This window comes from Amblyomma mixtum, chromosome 3, assembly GCF_055824585.1.
Source record: "Amblyomma mixtum isolate Tamu chromosome 3, ASM5582458v1, whole genome shotgun sequence".
Taxonomy (NCBI): Eukaryota; Metazoa; Arthropoda; class Arachnida; order Ixodida; family Ixodidae; genus Amblyomma; species Amblyomma mixtum.
The window spans coordinates 205,700,250-205,723,604 of NC_143014.1; the positions used below are offsets into that span (position 1 = coordinate 205,700,250).

The following is a 23,355-nucleotide window of genomic DNA, read 5'->3' on the forward strand; positions in this document are numbered from 1 at the left end:
TTCGTTCCGGACGACTACGTCCACGACCCAAGCAACTGGGGAGAAGAAGGACAAAGAAGAAAAAAGCACGACGAAACACTGCGAGGAGACCCAAAGAGAAAAATAGAGAGGGCTTTGGGAGACCCACCGCTCTCCCCCTCCCCCCCCCACCCCTCGAATCGTCCGGGTAGCAAAAACCATGAAAAGAAATCTTTTCAAGGCGGGGCCATGACGTAGACATGTGACGCACTCCACCAGACGCCTCCCGCTAGCATTGGAGGAGGAAGGGCAATTTTCCCTTGCGGAGGGAACGGAAGGAGAGGAGCATGGCGAAGTTGTTGATTGCGATGGCTATAAGTACGCTTTCGACCAGAGGGTAGTCAGCTGCCCTTTAATAATTGGCATCTGAAGATCTGTGAGCACACCACACATGTCAATTATTTTTGCAGCATGTGGAACTAAATCTGCTGAGAGTTTCTCTGAGAGTTTCTGTTCAGTGGTGCAATGCTGGAACTGAAGAAAACACACATGCATTTTAACCAAGTTCAGGTGTCACTCTATGTGCTGGGCTTCGGACTGTGTTACTGTTATGTGTACTCCAAAAATCAACAAGTCACCGTGCAAGTTCCTGTGGACAAAGACTTTCTGTGCGCATCTATTCCCAAGCTTGAGAAATTCTATTTCTCACAGTTGCTGCCCGCTTTAGAAGGGTAGCAAGCAATGGGGCATGTTAATTCGGACACAAAGAAGCATGCTTAGTGTCAAAGGTTTTATCATCACCTTTATTAAATAAACACATGTCACAGTTCGCATCAATAATTTCGTTCTTTTTTAGAAGCAAAAATATTATGTTCAATTCCTTTTCTAAATATGATACATGCACCACATTGATGGGCCATAAAGTTGCCATCTATTGCTGCTCTTTTCATTTAATAATTGGCTTCTGAAGATCTGTGAGCACACAACACATGTCAATTATTTTTGCAGCACGTGGAACCAAATCTGCCGAGAGTTTCTTCGAAAGTATGCGATAAATCTTCATTCTTTGGATACATCGCTCAACATGTATCCTAGCAGTCGCAACCTTGTAAGTTTCAAAAACCTCTTCTCTAGTGAATGGTTCTTTAGGACGTGCAAACACTGGCATCTGAAATTTAACACCACGGTATGCCAGCTGACTTCTTATTTGCGGAAACCCCTTGTCAACCGAGACAATGTCACCTGGTTTCAAAAGATGTAAAATTCCACTATCTGTTGCTATTAAAGAATCTGTGGGATGGCCACCATAAGGTCTGGACAGAAATCTAATCATTCCGCTAGGCGTGATGCCAGCAGGAAACTTCACTGTATAGCAGCCTTTATAACTAGAGAACATGAGAACTTTCTCATGCACTATAGTTGGTGCAGAGCAAGGGACCTCAGTGCAATCAATTATGACTTCACACTGGCTGCAGTGTGGCTTGAAGTAGTCTGGCATTATTAGTTCATTTGTTGCCTTTGAGAGCCAATATATAATGGGTCGCATTTTCTGGTGTAGAATGTTCACGACGAGAAAGAAATGATGGGAACATGTTGTTCGATGAATACTAAAAAAGACTGTTAGAGCTGAGTATGATAAGCTGAACTTAGTCTTCATTAGAAACAGTAAAAGCTTGTTTGAAGTGTTCACAACTTCAGTATGCCGTTGAGCATTCACAGAAGCAAGCAGGATATTTTGCAGCTTGTTAGACACTGGAATAGAGACACCAGCAATGAAAGTCAGAACTTCTGCCATTTTTGGGAGGTTGGAAGCTGCCACGCTCTGGTACCCGGAGAAGCCGAAAGTAGGCACTGTGTCAACCACACTCATTGGGTCACAGGCAGAGTCCCTAGTTTCCAAAGATGTGCCCGATGCTGCATCCCTGCAGCTTTTCATCGGAGAAAGCACAGCCTGTTAGAAACAGATGAAAATTAGTTTTCAGTACTACTTGCATGCATATTCCGAATACCTGAACAAAAATAAAAAGGGGGCACTAGTTTTTGTGACAAATGTGCAATTAAACAGGATTTGCTTTAAAAACCATAAAACAGAGGACAGTGAAAGATAGGGAAAAGAGACAATAGAATTTAACAAACTATAATTTATTTTGCTTACCAGCTGTGGTATCGTGCACTCCACCGGCATATGCAAATGAAGCTATAAATATGCTACCACAATGTAAACGAAGCTGTCGTTGGTCTAATTCCTCCTTATATATGCTTTTTGTCCATGCACTGTGGGCACGGGAGGGAGAGGAAAATGCATCAAGCACATTAGTTGCGGTGGCAGATAAATGGCACTTACTTGTGTCTCAGCATCTCATCCTGTCATATAGCATAAAAAAAAGTCTTGGCAAGTCACTGCTTGAAGCCCATGCGCAAGGGTCTGTTTCTGTTTCCACCTGCAAAAATATACGAGCGTAATGTAAGCTGCCACACAATTATACCTTTTCTGTTACTTGCAGTCAAAAGTGCAATGCAGTGAAACCAAGCTTCAAATCGGCAAAATAAACTGAGACAGAGGAAATGCCTGGCTGTTCTGCCCCTCCCAAACCGCCTCATACTCTTGTCTATGAGCTCCATTCTGTTGCTGCCTTGAACCCTACAGAACCCCAGGTGGTTGAAATTTCCGGAGACCTTCACTACGGCGTCTCTCATAGCCTCAGTCGCTTTGGGACGTTAAAGGGTCAGTCTACTCACCGAGATGAGTGTATAAATAATGGCATATTCTAGTAGTTGGCATCCTATAACATCAATAACGAGGGGTCTGCGCCCGGTTTAGGCAGGAATTTATATTTTATTTCGGGGTTAAAACTCGCGTAAAAAAGCATGGCGGCGACCCCAAACGTTCATTTTGTTCAAGAAAGTGGTAGTCTTTTTTTTTGTAGAAGCATAAGTGAATGTACTACGTACCATTTGTATGCCCCAATGTCAGAGAAACGCACGTTTTGTTCTAGTAAACTGTAGAAGGCGTACCGCTCGCTTTTTCTGTAAATCACATGAATATTTATAGTTACACGTACGCAAAACGCAGGCACATTCCCTCTTTTAGTTCAGCGTATGCTAGCAGAGACGCAAAAATAAACTTAGCCTATAGTGGCGCCATCTGGTCGTCAGGACGGGAACCATTGCTGTAAACAAACCGACTCTCCACTTAAGCCTAGGAGCGGCAGAATCGTCACTCTAATTATTAAAATAAAGCAAATTTATCTCTTATATGTTTTCTTATAGGCGAGATGAGACGAAGCGAAAGACAGGCGCCCCATTTGTGGCCAGTGAACGCACTGAAAAAGGCAGCAACAACGAGAATTCAGTCCGAAGCGAGAGGTCCGGCTTCGACGGGCGCCGCCATGTTTGTCGCCGCGCGGCGGAAATCCAGATGGTTGCCAGATGAGACTGCCATCTCATACAGATGTGTTCCCCATTAAAGGGTCCCTGAAACGGTGTCCATGTAGGCAAAGAGAAGTCGAAGTATTGATAGACATTGAACGATCCATCATCCTACCGCAAAAATTTTTGATCTACCTTGTGCGGAACCAGAGATAATGGCTATTAAAAATGACCACCAGCCTTTTCCCTCTCAACTCGTACACCGGAGCAAACCATAAAAAAATAAAGATTACAGGCCGGGACCATGCTCCGCCCACAAATACGTCATCGACGAGATCGGTTTGTTTACTTCCGGTTGACGCGCTCTTTCGCTCGATCGCTCGCTCGCTTTCCCGCTGTCTGCTATGTTCACCTGTGTCTCGCAACCCTCGCTGCGGCTTCTCTCGTACTATAGACCCCGAGCTGAAGGAACGACTTTTGCGGATGAGTGCCGAAATGGGATTTCAGCCTTAAGGCGGGGACACATGTGCGAAAAGTGTGTGCGATTCGCTGCGGCGCGCCGTTGTGAACGACGTCGTAACAACCGATCGCAGCTCGTCGCCTGCGTCCAACCTGCTGGATGTCTACGACAAGCCGCGCGCGGAAAACGCAACGACGGGAAGCGGGAGCCAATACGAGTGCGGAGAGCGGCAGCGTCATGATGCCGTACAGCGCGCTGCTCAGGGCGCTCGGGGCCGAGCCACGCCGGACCGGCCTGCCAGCCTTGATGCCGGCCACCGGCGACTGAAAAACGCGCTAGTATTGTTTGTTCTCGTCCATAGCAAGCCCTTGGATAGATGCATGTCAAAAATGCATAATTTCTGACGATCGTTGGCCAATACCGAGTTGCTGGTAAAAGTGATGACTGCGATACAAGCAAATTTCATCCAACAGCCTATTTGGTGCTGCTGCTACTTGGTGCGGTTCGCCTACCGTCTGCTAGCTCCGTTGCTGAAGGCATCGTGGAAATCGAACATATCTTTTATTATGGGACGAGTTCGCAGTAAAGCGATGTGAATAGTAGGCCTTTTATTATAGCGCAGGCAACTTCCGAAGCGCCGTCAGCTGCGGTTTCAATGCGAAACCAGATAGGCCTAGCGACGACTAGGGCAGCCTGGGACCAGCGCGCAGTTCGTCGCGCGGCGTTGCCGCAGGCGGTGTCGTTGCCGAAAGATCCACTTTTGCACAGACATATTTTCGTTGCTCGAATCTAGGAAGCATCCTCGCTGGTATCATGGCTGTTTTGCATTTTCTTGTGCGAACGTGATGTACGCCGAGCATGCCGGCCGGCCGGCCAGCCTGGATCCCGTCTGCCGGCGACATAAAAACGAGCTAAAGTGTGTTCTTGACGTAAATAATAAACCCTGGGATAAGAAATGTGAAAAATGTGTCATTTTTGAGGATCGCTGACCAATACTGAGCTGCTGGTAAAGGTAACGACTGTGATACGAGCAAATTTCTTGCCACAACCGTCTCGCAGCTGCCGCTGGCCCGACGTGGGCTCCGACTCGCCTGGCGCCCGCTCGCTTCGCTGCAGAAGGAGTCGCGGAAAGTGACCATACTATTATTTTATTGTGAGATGATGCTGTTGACTGAAAAGCGATGTGTAGAGTAAGCCTTGTATTATAGCTCAGGCGACTTCCGAAGCGCCGGCCGCTGCAGCTTCGATGCCGAAGAGGCAATAGGCCTAGCGACGACCACGGCAGCCAGGCAGCAGCAGAGCTCGTCGCCCTGAGCGCCCACGAGCGGTGCCGTTGCCGAAAGCTCGCAACATAAGCAGGCGTGCTTTGTCGCTGCTCGAGAAGTATTTCTGATAACAAGGCGATCTTGCCTTGTGATATTTGTACACCATCCCAAGCAGCGCTCAGGCATTGCTGCACGGCGGCGAAGTGCGACACCGGTTGTGAGCGGAGCTTGGGTAGGGCGGCGCAGCGATGCTCACCGCCCCGTGTCTCCCTGCTTGTAGTGGGGCGGCAGTTCGCAAGCGACGATCGGTGCAGCGCGTCGGCCAAGCTTTTAAGGACACGCCGTTCAGAAATCGAGCGCTGAATCCTGACGACGACGACGGCTCGCTCACTTCCATCTTTCGGCAGACAGTACCGAAGGGCAACATCTTGCCGAACCCTGGCTTTGCAACCAACGACACAGCACGGCCGGTCCATTTTGATTGCGCATGCGACGGAGGTCGCGACAGAAATCAGTAGTGCGGTGACTCCAAATCGCACCTCGATTCTCGATTCGGTTCGACGTAGGCGCCGGCGGAGTGACACAAGCGGCACGAGCAGACGAAAACATTGTAAACCGGAAGTGCAGTACTAATTTCTGACACCGAACACACAATAACTGCGTAAACATGCATATAAACGACAACTCTGCCTGCTGAAATGCGAAATGTTTCCGAAAAGAGTAAGAGTGTGAAGTATCTAGAGCTTCTAGTTTGTTAAATGCGTGATTTCACGTTGGCACCGCGAACCAATCATAGCCCAGCACTTGTGACGTAAAGAGTACAAACTGACGTAATGAGTACGGATTCGGGCGGAAGTTCACCGCCGCTGGTCGCCGCGAGGCTCGGGAGAGGTAGTTTTTGAAAATGTATTGTAAATTATCTACTCGCCTTTGATGTATTGTACGCGGCATGAACGTTCAGTGGCCTACGCTCTACATAATGCAAGTATTTGTTTGCCAACCTCAGACACCCCTTTCAGGGACCCTTTAATAAATTCTATTTTAAAATGTTCTACCGCACTCCTTGGCACCACAGCTGCCTAAACGGTAATTTGAGTAAAGAGCTATCGGTTGCTGCAAAGAAAATATCGTCGATAAAATTCTGTAGACTGACCCTTTAAACCCCAATAAACCAAACCAAACAAGCCTTTAAAGCAGCCTGGACACTGGTATATATATATATATATATATATATGAGAGAAGCCAACAGCCACAGAAACCAAGGAGCACAGGGGATTTTTTTTTTGTGGTGCTGATCAAGTAAGAATATTGCTGTCGCTTAAAGCTAATTGATTAGAAAAGCAGAAGAAAAAACAACCATATGCCGCCGGTGGGATCCGAACCCACGACCTCCGAATTACGCGTCCGGTGCTCTACCTCTGAGCTACGGCGACGGCTGTCAAACCTTCTGCTTTTGGGGGTATTTATGTTTTACAAATAATATTGAAAAATCCGGTATCGCGGCAAACCGGATTTTACCGGAACATATCGGTTTCATACCGGTCCGGTATCACTCTCATACCGGCGAGACCCGTCCGGTTTGATGGCTATACCGGTTCATACCGGTCCGGTATCGATCCCAAACCGGACAGACCGCTCCGGTACGGAGCTCATACCGGACAGTCCATTCCCGGTTCGAAACTCAAACCGGACAGACCAGTCCGGTACGGAGCTCAAACCGGACAGACTAGTCCGGTACGGAGCTCAAACCGGACATACCAGCCTGTATTCAGAGCGATATGTGCCGCGGTTTTGGTGCTTGGTCTGCAGATTGACTGTTGTACGCCAGCAGATATTTTTTAGGGGAAAGGGGGGGGGGGGGGGCAGCGCGCGCATAAGTGCGATAATCAACACATACACGGTTTTGTTGAAAGGGCTAGGAAAAGAAAAGGGCTAAGCGTGAGCTTCGCAGTGGCAAAACATGCAGTTTGTGCATGATTTGGTGATTTGAGGGCAACCGCCATATTGGCTTCCCGTGCAGCACCCTGACAAAGTCAGGGCGGCTGTGTGCGGGCACACGGCTAGTATATATCCGCCAGCAGCCTTCGTAAGTCCTGCGCAGATTACTCTGGATTTCACAGTGCAGAACTTCACGACTGGCTGATAAACATGGCGAGCCTCCGGTGACTGCGCCAGAGGCTCCAAAAGGTTTGTTACTGTCGCGTTCATTGCAGCAGCTTTTTTAATGTTCGCTAGCGGCAGTCTGTAGCGACGCATCGATGAAGAAAGAAAATTCTTGGTTTTCGTGCAGGAATTCTTTGCACTTCTTCTTCGTCAAGTGATTGCCCATTGATAACGCAACTTGTCCAAGTGCCATCCCGAGCGGCCCCACCCTTCACTTTATCAGGAAGGCATGCTAATCACACATCGCCCAGAACATTTCTATCGACGAACAAGAAAAGGTTAATTCAACGGAGCCGGCAGCTTGCGGTGTTCCCTTAAGGGCGACGCTTCGTGCTAGATAGAAGATACAGCGCTCGAGAGAACAAAATAAAAACAAAAACCACCTGTAGAAACCTTACACGAGTAACCCGTCTTTACGCAAATTTTTTAAAGCTTTTTTTTTCTCTCATCACCGCCTTCTCTGCTTTTCCTGGGTCCGTCACAACAAAAAAAACCTGCGCATTCCTGGTTTTTCTATCGGGCTTTGTTCCTTCCCCCTTCGGCTCCTCTGTGTCTGTCAACCCACGACCGAACATTTTAAGCCGCCCTCCCGACCACGCTCCCCGCGACTTCCATGAAGTGGCGAGGAGGTTCCGATTCTGCTTGTTCACTGTCCCCGGCCGCTTCGCGGTGACTTTTTGCAAAAGTGCCCCACCCCCCCCCCCCCCCCCCCCCCCCCCCCCCCGCCTTTCCTGCGTTTGTTTGGAACAGGTTTTTACTTCTCTCCTGCGGCTGGGTTGAGTGTCAAGCGATGAAGGTAGCTGGGAAAACACGCTGGCACTCGCTCGTTGGCGTTGAATTTGTGTTATACAATTTTTTGCGCCTTTCTTCGTGTTGCCTTGATCAATCCATGATCAAAGATGACATCGCCTTTCATGCGTACGTCCAGTGCAAATATGGTGGAACCCTATCATCCTTGTCTCAGTGATGAATGACTTCGCTCCGAAAGACGTGAGTGGGGAATATTTGACCGGTGGAAGGCGGATTTTATGACGGCGACGTCGTGCTGCTAGGACGTAAGTACGCATTTTAAATCACTCTGTTCTTTAAGTACTGCCTCCGTCTCGGTTATATGCTCGGCGTCAACAGAAACGTTCTAACTGTTCAGTGTCTTTTTAACTAAAACTTTGTAGACTGCACAGCGTAGAGGGACGAAATAGCGCAAAATTTTCTTTCAGTTACATACCGACATTGCTTGTCCTTCATGATAGCACGACTAAAATTAGTTTTATAGTTTGTATTATTTCTTTACAGAGGCACATGGTGTATACGTGCGAGAGCAATCATTGATAAACGTCCTGAGGGGGAGCGGCTCAAGACCTTGAACAAACATCACGCATCGCATCGATGCTGCGGTATGTGCCGTAAATAATGGAGGATGACCACGCAAGCATCGCAATCGTCTGAGCAACCTGTTTACACACCAACAATGTTACGACGCAGATTTTCAATACATTATTGATTCAAATATGGAAGGCGGGAGGTGCATTCACGATACTGAGCATTGCCAATGCTCAGGGCCTGGCGTCTTGAGACGCCTGGCTTGTCTGTGGCTTGTCTGGGCCCACGGGGGCCCGCAATTCAGAGCCCCGTTTGTGCTACTGGGGTATGCATTTGTTACTGCATACAGGTCCACCTCGGGAATGGAATTTTTATTCCTTCGGCAACGTGCGCAGCAGTTATGGTGGCACCCAAAGATTCGTGTTTCTGTAAAGACGCAGCCTTTGGACGACTCCACAACTCCTGGAAAGGGGCGTTACAGGGCAAGCTTGCCATTGGAACCTGAAGTGAGAAGCCTCCACAGTGGGCAGAAAGCCAATGACCCCTGAAAAGCTACAAGCAATTGGCCGTAAGTTGCATGTCACAGTGCTCAATGCATTATGTTGTGTGTCAGTGCGCAATTAAATGATAAGCTGGGGGCATTATGTACTACCAATCATATTTTCTTTTCTGCAGGTGCTTTTGACTACTTCATTGGCCAGCACCCTGTAGAGACCCCAGCGCCGGTAGATCGTCGCAAAGGGTTAAATTATTACCTTAGTGAGCTGGTTCAAGACATGCGGAAAAAATAAACATCTTTTGGAGTTTTTGATGCATTATAATACTCACCAAGCTACCAATACTTTGGTAAAAGGTGGGAGCAAATAACACAATGGCACATCGACTGCAATGCGAGTTGCTGATAATCGCAGATTACCAGTTTCTGAGGCTCTGTATATTTCAGCATTTGGCATGTACACTTATGGCCCCAGTTTTTGGGCAGATTTAGTCCAAGTGGGATATATTTGAAGCATTTTATTCTGCCTTTGTCCTGTGATACAGGGCCCTCCTGTATAATACGGGCCTAGCCTGTTTAATACAGGACTGTCCTGTATTCCGGTATGAATTTTAAACCGGAACCGCATACCGGGTTATTGTACAGGATTTGCGATACCGGAGTATCCTGTACAAAACAGGAGAGTCCTGTATTATACAGGACTTTCCTGTTTTATACAGGATATTCCAGTAATCCGGTATCGCAAATCCTGTACAATAACCCGGTATGCGGTTCCGGTTTAAAATTCATACCGGATTTTTCAGTAGGGAACCTAACCTTGAGAGTGTTCATCAGCGCCACCCACGTTTGTAGGTGGCGCTGATATATATATATATATATATATATATATATATTGCCACACTGCTGACACTCTGCAGGCGCCACCTGGTGGCCGAAACTTGGCTCCCAGTGCGTGGCGGAGCGTCGTATTCGTCTAGCGTGTGCTCGGCGGTTCGGAGCCTCGTCTGAGAATACGGCTGTGCTTCCCGCTTCCTGGTGACATTTGATGGAGCCGTGCTGGGTACCGTCCCATGTACGCTGACCCCGACGACAGCCGTGACGCTTCTCCCGAACGCGCGGACACCACACCCGTCCACAAAGCGAGCCGTCGCTTGCGAGGCCTGCAACCCGAGTTCGAGCCACTTACCAGGCCTGTGCGAGCTATGACATCCGCCACTGGCAGCAGCCAGATAGGTCAGTGCTCCGGCAGTGCTACGCCGTTCGTCCTACTCGCACCTCGGTTGCCACCATCCTTCCACGGCGACCGGTTCGAAGATGTAGAGGATTGGTTGGCCAGTTTTGACCGTGTGGCCGCATTCAATCAGTGGGACGACGAGCGGAAACTGTTGAATGTGTATTTTGCACTGCTCGACTCGGCGAAAACGTGGTTCGAGAACCGCGAGGCGTCCTTCTCCAACTGGGCAGCTTTTCGCCGCGAGTTGCTCGCTACATTCAGCTCGAGCCAACGGAAGGAAAATGCTGAGATCGCCCTTCGCTCTAGGTCACAGCAGTCCAACGAGAGCGTGGCCATGTTTATAGAGGACATGACACGCCTCTTCAATCGGGCCGACCCTGCCATGCCCGAAGCTACAAAGGTACGGCACCTTATGCGTGGGGTGAAGGAGCAGCTGTTCGCTGGCCTCATGCGCGACCCTCCGCTAACCGTCGCCGCCTTCGCCAAGGAAGCTACCTGCATGGAACGTTCGCTGCAGGAACGGAGTGCCCAATACGGCCGTCAGGCGAATGTAGCGGCCACTCACTACTTCACGTCCTTGCCAGGCCCAGGGGACGAGGCGCTGCGAGAGGTTGTACGGAGCATTGTCCGCGAAGAACTGCGACACCTCCGCTTGGATGCTCCGTCGGCAGGTATACCTTCAACGGCGGACGTCATCCGTGACGAAATCCAGCGAGCGGTGCAGTCACCACCAGCACCACTTCCAGAGCCGCACGTCATGTCGTACAGCGATGCCCTGCGCCGACCTTCCCCCGTGCCGCAAGCTTTTCGCCCCGTTGCCGGACCTCGACCACCCCACCGTTACCTGCGCTCCGTCGAGCAGCAGCAGGATCTGCGCCCTCCTATCAGCAAAGCGCACGTGTGGCGCAAGTCCAACGATCGCCCGCTCTGCTACCACTGCGGGGAGCCTGGCCATATTCTGCGGCATTGCCCATACAGGCGTATGGGTTTGAGAGGATTTCCGCCGGACGCGCCTCGACCGCGCTATGTTGAAAGACCGCAGGACATAGATGAGTACCTCGCCGCTCACGTGCTGCCCCCGACGACCTCGCAGCAGCGCCAATCCCGATCGCCGTCCCCGAGGCGCTTTACTTCGCCCAATCGGCCCTCCACCTCTGGTCAGTTCAGACGCACGTCCCCTCGCCGGGAAAACTGAAGACGGCGTCCTCCGGGGGTAGGGCCGCCGCCACTGCACAGAGTCAACAGCCTCCACCCGACGATTCGACGCGACGACCCGGGCAGCGACCACCCGATCCGACGACCTCACCGACGTGCTGCGAACGATTAGTTTCAGCTGAAATTTTAGTTACCGCCGACAGTTATCAAGTGAACGCACTCGTCGATACCGGCGCTGATTTTTCCGTGATGAGCACGACTCTCCGTAAGGTTCTGACGCCTTGGTGTGGACCCGTGATCCGCACCGCCAGTGGCCATGTAGTGACGCCGATCGGTGTCTGCACCTGCCGTATCCAGATCCGAGGTCTTACTTTCACTGGCTCCTTTGCCGTATTACGTGACTGTTCGAAAGATCTGATTCTGGGCATGGATTTCCTTCGAGAGTATGGTGCGGTCATCGACCTTCGGGAGCTCATGGTATCTTTTTCCGCCCAGCGAGCCGTTGACACCAACAGCGAGCCCAAAAGAGTAGTGCTGCGCCTATGTGCCGACCGCATAACGCTTCCTCCGCGAGCCAGCAAATTCGTCACAGTCGAGTGTGATAGCAGCACCGGCACCCTTGGCATCGCTGAAGCGAACATGTCGCTGCTACTCGCTCGGCAAGTTTGTGTAGCCCGAGGCCTCGTAGAACTTACTAACGGTCGTACCGACATCCTAGTCACCAACTTTACCTGTGAACCGCAACATCTAACGAAGACAGAGGTCGTCGCTTATTTTGACGAGCTTGGAGAGTGTACCCGGCAGTGTTCTTTGTCCACGACGTCAGATCTCGACGACGCGACGGCTACAGCCATCCCGACCGATGTAAACCCGCACCTCTTGGCCAGTCAGAAACGCTGCGTAGAAAATCTCATTTATTCCTTCCGCGACTGTTTTGCATCAACTTCCAAGGTGCGACAGACGCCGCTCACCAAGCACCGAATTATCGTTGCGGACGACCAAAGACCCCTGTGTCAGTGGCCTTATCGTGTGTCTTCAAAAGAACGTGACGCCATCCGGCGCCAACAACAACGCGACGCCAAGCGTTACAACCTCCGCCGCAGGGAGATGATTTACACCCCCGGTGACCAAGTCTGGGTGTGGAGCCCGATCCGTTTGCGAGGGCGCTCTGACAAGCTTCTTCGCCGTTACTTTGGTCCCTACCAGGTGTTACGCCGCCTCAGCGCGGTGACCTACGAGGTGCTTCCTCAAGGAACTGTCCGGTCCTCTCGACAACCGACGTCCGAAGTAGTCCACGTGGCCAGAAGTAGTCTCAGTGGCCTTCACGGAGACACTCGCACCGTTAACTTTCCGCCCTTGTTTTTTTCCCCGCCCGTGCGGCATCGAGCCGATGCCTCTTGGAAGGGAGGGGGGCAATGCCACACTGCTGACACTCTGCAGGCGCCACCTGGTGGCCGAAACTTGGCTCCCTGTGCGTGGCGGAGCGTCGTATTCGTCTAGCGTGTGCTCGGCGGTTCGGAGCCTCGTCTGAGAATACGGCTGTGCTTCCCGCTTCCTGGTGACAATATATATTCATGGGTTATGATGATCAGCATGGGCAAAACACTTTCCTTGAGGAAGGAATGCCAATTAATATTAAAATAATATACATAGCCAGGATGCTTCCCTTTTTCTTTAATTTGCTGAAAACGAAAGATTGCTCTGTAACAGATGGGGCAGTGATACATACGCTCCTCTTTGTGAGCTCCAAACCACCATGTGCAGAGTGTTCTTCCTCCGGAAGGTCGGCTGGAGCAGGATCACTGGTTGTTTGCTGCTCACATGACCGCAACCTACAGTTGGTATAATGGATTCAAGGTGTAGGTGCCATTTACTGTTTTTTTATATAAGAAAGCTAATTAGCCATGACCAGCCTGCAAATTTGGCATGCTTTTAAGCACACTTGGTGAAATTTCAGTGGTTGTCTGTCCTGAAAATGAGCCACAACGTAGTTAATGCTGCCTCTTTGTTTCGTTTTTCATCTCGACTTACAAGAAACCTCATATACGGTAATTTTTTTATTTTGGAGATATTAGAGTGGTGTAAAGGGTTCTCAAGTGGACCAAACAAATTTATAAACCATGATCAGTAGAGCCATGGCAGCCGGTCCGAAGCATTCAGTGACACAAGTTAAACAAATGCAAAACAGCTGAGTAAAGACTGGAGACCTTGCCAGCCTGATTGTTCACCTCTTTATGTGCCAGCTATGGTTCATTAAGCTTAAATTAAATTAAAAGGCTGGCACCACAGCATTTTTGCCTCATCTGTCATCATGCGAGAAGTTTCACAACATTATGCCATGTAATTACCTGACTAGCATTGCCAAGGTTGAAATAAAAAGCAGCAAGGCAACCAGAAAGATAATTACTTTTGGTACGCAAACCGTTGAGGCACAGGAGCCGCTTTACGCTTCCCTGTGGCCTAAAAGCGAGCGTTGGAAAACATTTATTTGTTGCGGTCGGTCAGCCCGTGCGTGGTGCACGTGTGTCGGTGCGTCGGTCATCCAAAAGGAACTCAAGGGGTTGAGGGTTTAAAACAAGTATTTACTCGCAGGCAGGGAAACACAAAAAGGGTAAAAACGAACAGAGGAGTAGCAGAAACTATGCATAACACGAAACGCGATAAGCAGGAGACAGACAATACAAAAAACAAACTTATCCAACTATAGCGAACAACAAGAAAGCATACAGTGCATTAAAGGCAGGAATATACAAAACGTTACAGGTAGGAAAAGAAGAAAGTCCGGCGGACAATTCACATACGGGGGCCGCGGCGATGACTCCAGTTCGGGTGGCTGTCGATGGGGCGATGGCTCGACGGCGGAGGGCCTTGTGCGATGGAACGCGTGCTTCCTCGGCGCCGTAATTTGGCCTTCCACGCCCACAGACACACCACCCAACCCCTTCAGCTGCCTATTTCCTCCCGACTGTGGTCCCTACCACCCGGGCGGGCCGGCAGAGAGCACACTTTCTCCGTTCCCCTCATCATCAGGGCGCTTTTTTTTTCAACGCGGTGTTACGTTTTGCCTTCGTCGTGAGGAAAAATCGGCGCGGTTTCAGCGGAATGCTGACGAGTCCCGAAAGGCACGCGGGGTCAGCGACTGGATTAGCCACGGAAGCGGCGTCAGTAATCCACCCCGCAACTGTTCATCGCAGCTCTGCAGTGCACCCTCTTCAACAGAACGAAGTTAGCTGCCAAGGCCGGCAGTACTTGACATTCCGAGGGGCCTGGGGGCCAGCTGAGTCCAGTCATCAAATTTGTCAGCAGCGTCCGTCTTCCAGGAAGAAGTTTACAGTGAGCATTTCTCCTACACCACGCGGACTTGCACGTGGCCTGGACCCTGCACGTGCGACCACATGAAAAGTGCGGGAACGCTGCTCGTGGACATTCCAGCGTCTGCGCGACGCAGATGGCATCCTTCTCTCTCTCCCCACACGTGACGGGAGCGTGTTCCCTAATGAAAGAGTGTGTGATGGGTGCCACAGTGAACTTTCCTTCCTCGGCAGGCCCGGCCCCCATCTAGGGAGCCCAGGGAAAGGAAAGGCTATAAAACTCGGCGCCCTGTACGTCCGAGTAGCTCCTGACCATCCAGCTCATCGTCATGTGGCTTCTCGTCATCAAGCTCCTTGTTATCGAGACTCTCTTACTGAGACGTTCTCTCAGTTTCTGTTTGTATATAATGTAAATTTACTTGTATAAAGCTCTTCTTCTTGTCATTCCCGTAACCTCGTCTCCGACCTCCCTCATCCCCTCTCCGGCACGACCATGCTACCTGATCCGCAACAGCGGTGACGAAGGGGCAGAGGGGACGCATTAACCCGCGCAGCTCCCTGCACTCTCCACTTTCAAAAAAACAGCGCACCCGTACCACGGCCCTTAGAACTTTCCACGCTTCCTGGAACTTCATTGTCGGCTTCGTCGCCGATGGCCGAGCCCCGAGAGAGACCTTGACGGACCCCCAGCAACAGCCGAGCCGTGCTACGAGCCTGCTGCTGCGCTATTCGAACGCCGCCTCTGCTCTCACCTGACGAGACACGTTCCACTGGTCTATGACACAGCCCTCCACTAAAGAATATTATACCATAATATTTTGCTAGGCACAGACCAGCGGCAAATCGCTATCAACAACGAGGACATGGAAAAAGGCTTTAACAGTTCCGCGTCACACACACACACACACACACACACACACACACACACACACACACACACACACACACACACACACACACACACACACACACACACACACACACACACACACACACACACACACACACACACACACACACACACACACACACACACACACACACACACACACACACACACACACACACACACACACACACACACACACACACACACACACACACACACACACACACACACACACACACACACACACACACACACACACACACACACACACACACACACACACACACACACACACACACACACACACACACACACACACACACACACACACACACACACACACACACACACACACACACACACACACACACACACACACACACACACACACACACACACACACACACACACACACACACACACACACACACACACACACACACACACACACACACACACACACACACACACACACACACACACACACACACACACACACACACACACACACACACACACACACACACACACACACACACACACACACACACACACACACACACACACACACACACACACACACACACACACACACACACACACACACACACACACACACACACACACACACACACACACACACACACACACACACACACACACACACACACACACACACACACACACACACACACACACACACACACACACACACACACACACACACACACACACACACACACACACACACACACACACACACACACACACACACACACACACACACACACACACACACACACACACACACACACACACACACACACACACACACACACACACACACACACACACACACACACACACACACACACACACACACACACACACACACACACACACACACACACACACACACACACACACACACACACACACACACACACACACACACACACACACACACACACACACACACACACACACACACACACACACACACACACACACACACACACACACACACACACACACACACACACACACACACACACACACACACACACACACACACACACACACACACACACACACACACACACACACACACACACACACACACACACACACACACACACACACACACACACACACACACACACACACACACACACACACACACACACACACACACACACACACACACACACACACACACACACACACACACACACACACACACACACACACACACACACACACACACACACACACACACACACACACACACACACACACACACACACACACACACACACACACACACACACACACACACACACACACACACACACACACACACACACACACACACACACACACACACACACACACACACACACACACACACACACACACACACACACACACACACACACACACACACACACACACACACACACACACACACACACACACACACACACACACACACACACACACACACACACACACACACACACACACACACACACACACACACACACACACACACACACACACACACACACACACACACACACACACACACACACACACACACACACACACACACACACACACACACACACACACACACACACACACACACACACACACACACACACACACACACACACACACACACACACACACACACACACACACACACACACACACACACACACACACACACACACACACACACACACACACACACACACACACACACACACACACACACACACACACACACACACACACACACGCGCGCGCGCGCGCACGCACGCACGCACGCACACAAAAGCAATGAGCACTCAAAAGTGGCTTACAAGTGTTTCCACCTACAGCCATACAAGCGGCTATTCAATCCCTCCGCACAGTCACGACAGTCACCTCACACAGGTACGAGTATCTGCACTCGATCTCGCAGACGCTTGTCAGTTCACGCGCACCGCACTGCACTCACTGTGGACGTCCACGTGAAGTCCAATTCGGGCATCACATGACACATTGCACATCGTAACAGCATACACCTTACATTTATATTACGACACAGTGTCATCACAGTGGACACAGTCAAGGATATACAAAAGATCACTGCATGTAATCAAGATAGCGGACACACACACACACAAAAAGAAAACTGACACTAGAAAGGTGTGACAGCAATCTGAACAACCCGCCTGGGCCCATTAGTCTACCCGACTATGTAATCTGCCCCGACGTTATCACTGCCCTTGATGTACTGAACCAGAAAGTCATACTCTTGTAGCTTCAGACTCCAGCGAAGGACCCGGTTATTTACCGACTTAGTGCCTTTGATGCATTGTAGTGGTTGATGGTCCGTTTGTACGACAAGTCGCCTACCATACAGAAACACGTGGAATTTCTCAATTCCCCACACTAAAGCCAGACCCTCCTTTTCCACAGTCGAATAGGCTATCTCCCGCGGTAGCAGCTTGCGGCTCGCATAAGCCACTGGGTGGAGCACCTGATCGTGTTCTTGAAGTAGAACTGTCCCGAGTCCCCTATCCGAAGCATCTGTCCTTACGACAAATTGTGTTTCAAAGTCGGGAATCTTCAGTATAGGCGCAGTTGTCAGCAGGTTTTTGAGGCTGACGAATGCCTGCTCCTGATCGGCGCCCCAGTGAACGTTTGAGGGCTCCCCCTTTCGAGTCAGGTCAGACAGCGGACGAGTCACAGTGGAATATCTTGGAATAATTAAAGTCTCTATAATACCCAGTTAGTCCCAGAAACGAACGAACCTGCTTCTTTGTCTCAGGCCGCGGAGCGTTCTGAATTTTCTCCAGGGTGGCATGAAGAGGTGACATTTCTCCGGACCTAATCTTGTGGCCCAGAAAAGAGACTTCCCTCATTCCAATCTCACATTTGGCCGGTTTGACGGTCAATCCAGCTGCCTTTATCCGCCGAAACACTTCGCGGAGAGCTGCGCAGTGTTCCTCCCATGTCGCGCTGGCGATGAGAACGTCGTCGTAATAATATGCGACGCCTGCTAAGCCCGAAAGGATGCTACGCATCAGCTTGGTGAAGACCGCGGGGGCGGTCTTTATGCCAAACGGCATGTAGCGGAGCTGGAAATGCCCATTTCCTGAAGTGAAAGCTGTCTTTGTTTTCGAGTCATCCAAAAGAGGGACCTGCTAGTATCCCTTGGAAAAATCTAACTTCGAAAAAAAAAAAAACGTTTGCAGCCTACAGTCGCGAGCAGCTCGTCAGAGCGAGGAATGGGCTCAGCATCATCTTTCAGAACCTCATTCAGCCGGCGAAAGTCGATGCACAGCCGGTGCGTGCCGTCGGGCTTTCGCACGGCTATTAGCGGCGAGTTATACGCCGACTCGGACCGCTCGATGATTCCAAGCTGTAGCATACTAGCAATCTCGTTTCCTATGGTTTCCCTCATGGCGAAAGGCAGAGGGTACTGTTTCACGTTGACCGGTTGTTCGGTTCGCAGTTCCATCTTGCACTTGGTTAGCTTGGTCCGACCTGGGATGTCTGAGAATATTTCCTTGTAACCTTGCACAAGCTGCCGGATTTCTCCCCTTTGTTTCCCGGCGAGCTGGTCTCCGATGCTCACTTCATGAAAGGTCTGCGACTGGTGGCCCTGTGGCACTTCCATCTCACTTGTATCCGCTTCCTCGGTGGAGACCACTGCGCCTACTGCAGCCACACTCGGATCTTCGTCTCGACGATTATACTTTTTCAGCATATTTATGTGCAAACCTTTGGTAGTGTGGCCAAGATCCACTTCATAATCAACGTCCCCCTTCCGAGTCACAACGGTATAGGGCCCCCCCACTGCATCAGCAGTTTGTTGTGCTCAGTGGGCAAGAGGATCAGAGCTTGATCACCAGGCTTCAGCGACCGCCTTCGGCTCTTCAAGTTGCAGTAGCTGCCATACCGCTCTCCCGCTCGCTGCAGCTCTTCATGTGCCAGCTTGCAGGTATGCTCCAACCCCTCGCGAAGTGCCAGAACGTACTCGTAGGTGGTCCTCAGCTCCTCCGGAATAGCGTCGTTCGTCCGCAGCTCTCGCAGTACGGCGAGTGGCCCTCTTACGTTTCGCCCGTAAAGGAGCTCGAAGGGGGAGAACTGGAGGCTTTCTTGCGGAACCTTACGATACGCGAAAAGGAGCGGGGCGAGGTAACGGTCCCAATCCCTTGGTCTTTCTTGACACAGTCGTTTGAACATCTGTTTGAGTGTCCCGTTAAAACGCTCCACCAAGCCGTTGGCCATGGGATGATAAGGAGTCGTGTGTAGCTGCTTTATAGACAGCAGTCGGCTCACCTCTTTCATTACCTCAGAAGTAAAATTGGCGCCTCGGTCGCTCAAAATTTCTCGCGGAACTCCCACACGAGAAAACATCTCGACGAGGGCTTCGGCCACCCTCTCCGTTTTAATACTTGGGAGCGCAACCGCGTCGGGATACCGGGTGGCGTAGTCAACCACCGTTAAAACGTATCGGTTTCCCTGAGCGGACCTCGGATTCAATGGACCCGCAATATCAATGGCGACTCTCTGAAAGGGCGTCTCGATGACTGGAACCCTCACAAGGGGTGCCTTTCGTGCGTGGCCTCTGGGAGTGGTCCGCTGGCAGGAGTCGCAGGACGCGACGAAACGTTTCGCGTCGGCCTGCAGTCCCGGCCAGAAAAATTCACTCTGTACTTTGAGCACTGTTTTTTTTGGTGCCCTGATGTCCTCCCACTACACCGTCGTGAGCGAGTTCGAGCACTGCTGTTCGAAATTTCTTGGGAACGACTACTTGAATGTATTCCCCTCCAAATTTAGACGTGAATTTGCGCTGGAGAACTCCGCCTTGGAGAAAGAACTGGTGGCTATCTCCCTTTCTGCTGTGTACTCGAATACGAAGTCCATCACTCACTAGTTGGCGAGAACTTTGCGACGAGGTAGAGGCTTTCTTTTTGTTCGATAAACGCTTAATGTGATTATTATACCAGGAAGCGTTTTATCGGGTGGTAACAGTGCGTTGAGGAGTGTATCGTTCCGTGAGTTGGGTGACTATAGCTGTGAACATGATCCAGTTGGTTTGAACACTGCGGACATCAAAGCTATGGAAAAGCATCGGTAAAAGAAAATAGTTCATTATTTATCGCCTGGAAATTCGGTCTGTTGTAGTCTCGCATTGTTTTTTTTTATTTTTGTTAGTGTTCGGAGGTGCTAGATTAATGTCAGAGTGCATTAGCAAGTGGTAGCTGATGCCCGGCAGGTATGTAATACGTGAGACCATGTCAGATCAATTTGTCAGGATTAAATCTAGCGTATTCGCCGCATTGGCTGTTATTCTAGTTGCTTGAGTGCACAACTACACTAACGAGAATACTGAGCACACATCCAAAAATTCGCGACTTTGAAGCCAGAACGGGGACATTAAAGGGGAGTTGGTATTCCATGTTATGTTCGAAAAACTGAAATCGCCAAATAAAACAATACTGAAATAGATCATGGTGCTTTGTTTTTAAGTGTTTCCATAAAAAGTACGACAACAGCTAGGGAAAGGCTTAGGTGATCGTGATCGCGGAGGTTAGACTGAAATATAGTACAACAGTGGGCTCGGCGGCACTACTAGCATGCGGTGCGCTAACCCTTTCGTCTTCATTGTGCAGCTCGACCTTGGACTGATTCTTCACGGTACTGCCAGCGGCATCGAACCTTCCGAGATAGCCTGGGTGACCTCGCCGGTGAACGGAACTCGTTTCTATGCGTGCGATTCCCTGACGTCAGCGGAATTTCTTCGACCACATCATCCGGGAGCAGCAATGTGCAAGCACATTTCTACGCATGATCTGCTGGGAGCGCCACCACATCAATGGTACAGCATGAACTGGTGGGCGAGTTGGTCTGACATATCTAGTGAAGCAGCGCTACGGCCCAGGGCCAAAGGGGAGAAAGGGACGAACACAGCGCTGTGTTCGTCCCTTTCTCCCCTTTGGCCCTGTGCCGTAGCGCTGCTTCTCTAGATAGACGCATGAATGGGCTACATATACCCTTCCCAGGAATTGCATCGGCAGTGGGCTCGGCGGCACTACTAGCATGCGGTGCGCTTTTCCTTTCGTCTTCATTGTGCAGGTGAGCAGGCGTTTTGGCAAATGCTTCCGCTCTAGCGACCGTTTCTTGGTAGTGCTGCCGTGCCCGCAGCTGTGTCTTGAAGTGTTTGATGTTGCTGTATTCCTGTGGAAACTCCTCCAGTTGTCAGCGGACGTCGAAACAAATCCCGGCCCTGAAATGGCACAAATTGCTAAACAACTGAAGGATATTGCGGAAGATATTAAAGAAATAAAGGAAAAACGGCTTACAGACATAGAAGACAAGTTAGATGCCATAACACTTCTAGAAACTAAAGTGCAGTCTTGTCAAGCTGAGATTTCTCGCATGAATCATGTAATAGAAACCCTGGGAAAAAAAATAGACGATCTTGAGAACAGAAGCAGGAGATCCAACTTAATTGTTTATGGACTACCAGAAGATGAAGAAGAATCAACCGAAACTCTGGAGCAGGCTGTCAACAAAAGTATCATTCAAGATACCCTAAAGCTCGATCCAGTTGCCTTTGAACGTATTCACCGGTTAGGCAGGCCGCAGGCTAATAAGAATAGACCGGTAATTTTTAAACTACTGGATGCCCGTAACAAGTCGGCAATACTGAAGCAAGGTTTTAAACTTAAATACACGAAATATGCCATTGGGGAAGATTTCTCTCCGAGAATTCGAGAAATCAGAAAAAAACTGTGGAACAGTGCCAAAGAAAATCGACAAAAAGGGGACAAAGTTTCGCTTGCCTTCGACAAATTATTTATAAACAGCTGTGCCTTTGTTTGGGATGACGAAACGAACGAGAAAGTTCCGCTGAAAAAAAAAAAACGAAGAGCAGGAGGAGACAGTCGAAAAAAGGAGCCCACCAACGACACGGGGAAGAGCGCGATTAAAGCACTGACCATCATCAATGTAAACGCAAGGAGCATAAAATCTTTAGTAAAGTAAAATCTTTAGAAAACCTATTAATTAATCGGGAACCTGATATTGTCGCCGTCACGGAGACTTGGCTTTCACCAGAAATTTCGAGTCATGAAATCGCACCACCCAACTACTCAGTCATTCGGAAAGACCGAGACTCCCGTGGCGGTGGTGTGGCTCTCTTGATAAAGAAAACCCTGCCGTTTGTTACGCTCCCAGATGTGTCATGTGCTGAAAGCGTATTCTGCAGACTTCTCTGCAACAATACTACTGTCTGTGTAGGCTGTCTGTATAGGAGCCCCTCTTCAGGAGATGAGTGCATTTCTGTCATTCATGACTTCCTTCAACAATATGCTTGCAGCACTAGAATCATTCTCATGGGTGACTTTAACCTTCCGGACGTGGACTGGATAAGTATCCAACGCATATCATCATCTTCAGAAGCTCTTTTTGACTTAATGCTCACCTTTAATCTCCACCAAATGATCCTAGAACCAACGCGCAAGCAAGGATCAGAATATCATCGATCTTATACTAATCAGTGATCAATTTCCAGTACACCAAGCGCAGACAGAAATCATCGAAGGAATCTCTGATCACAACATACCATTATGTTTGTTAACTCTAGACAGCGCAATAAAAAAAACGATCTGATGTAAAGACAACACTGAACTTCGATAAGGTTGACGATGCCAGCATATTAACCTAC

The 23,355-nt window shown here is 50.0% G+C and overlaps 1 protein-coding gene and 1 pseudogene across 1 annotated transcript; both read left to right on the top strand.

The window, feature by feature from the left end:
* The first annotated feature begins 10,101 nt into the window (after nt 1-10,101).
* LOC149353402 (uncharacterized) lies at nt 10,102-11,659 on the top strand. The gene has a single exon (XM_089577339.1). It carries the CDS (start codon nt 10,102-10,104, stop codon nt 11,458-11,460), a length of 1,359 nt encoding a protein of 452 aa, XP_089433465.1. The 3' UTR covers nt 11,461-11,659.
* A 9,585-nt stretch (nt 11,660-21,244) lies between these two features.
* Nucleotides 21,245-22,626, top strand: LOC149353403 (uncharacterized; annotated as a pseudogene).
* Nucleotides 22,627-23,355: the final 729 nt, after the last annotated feature.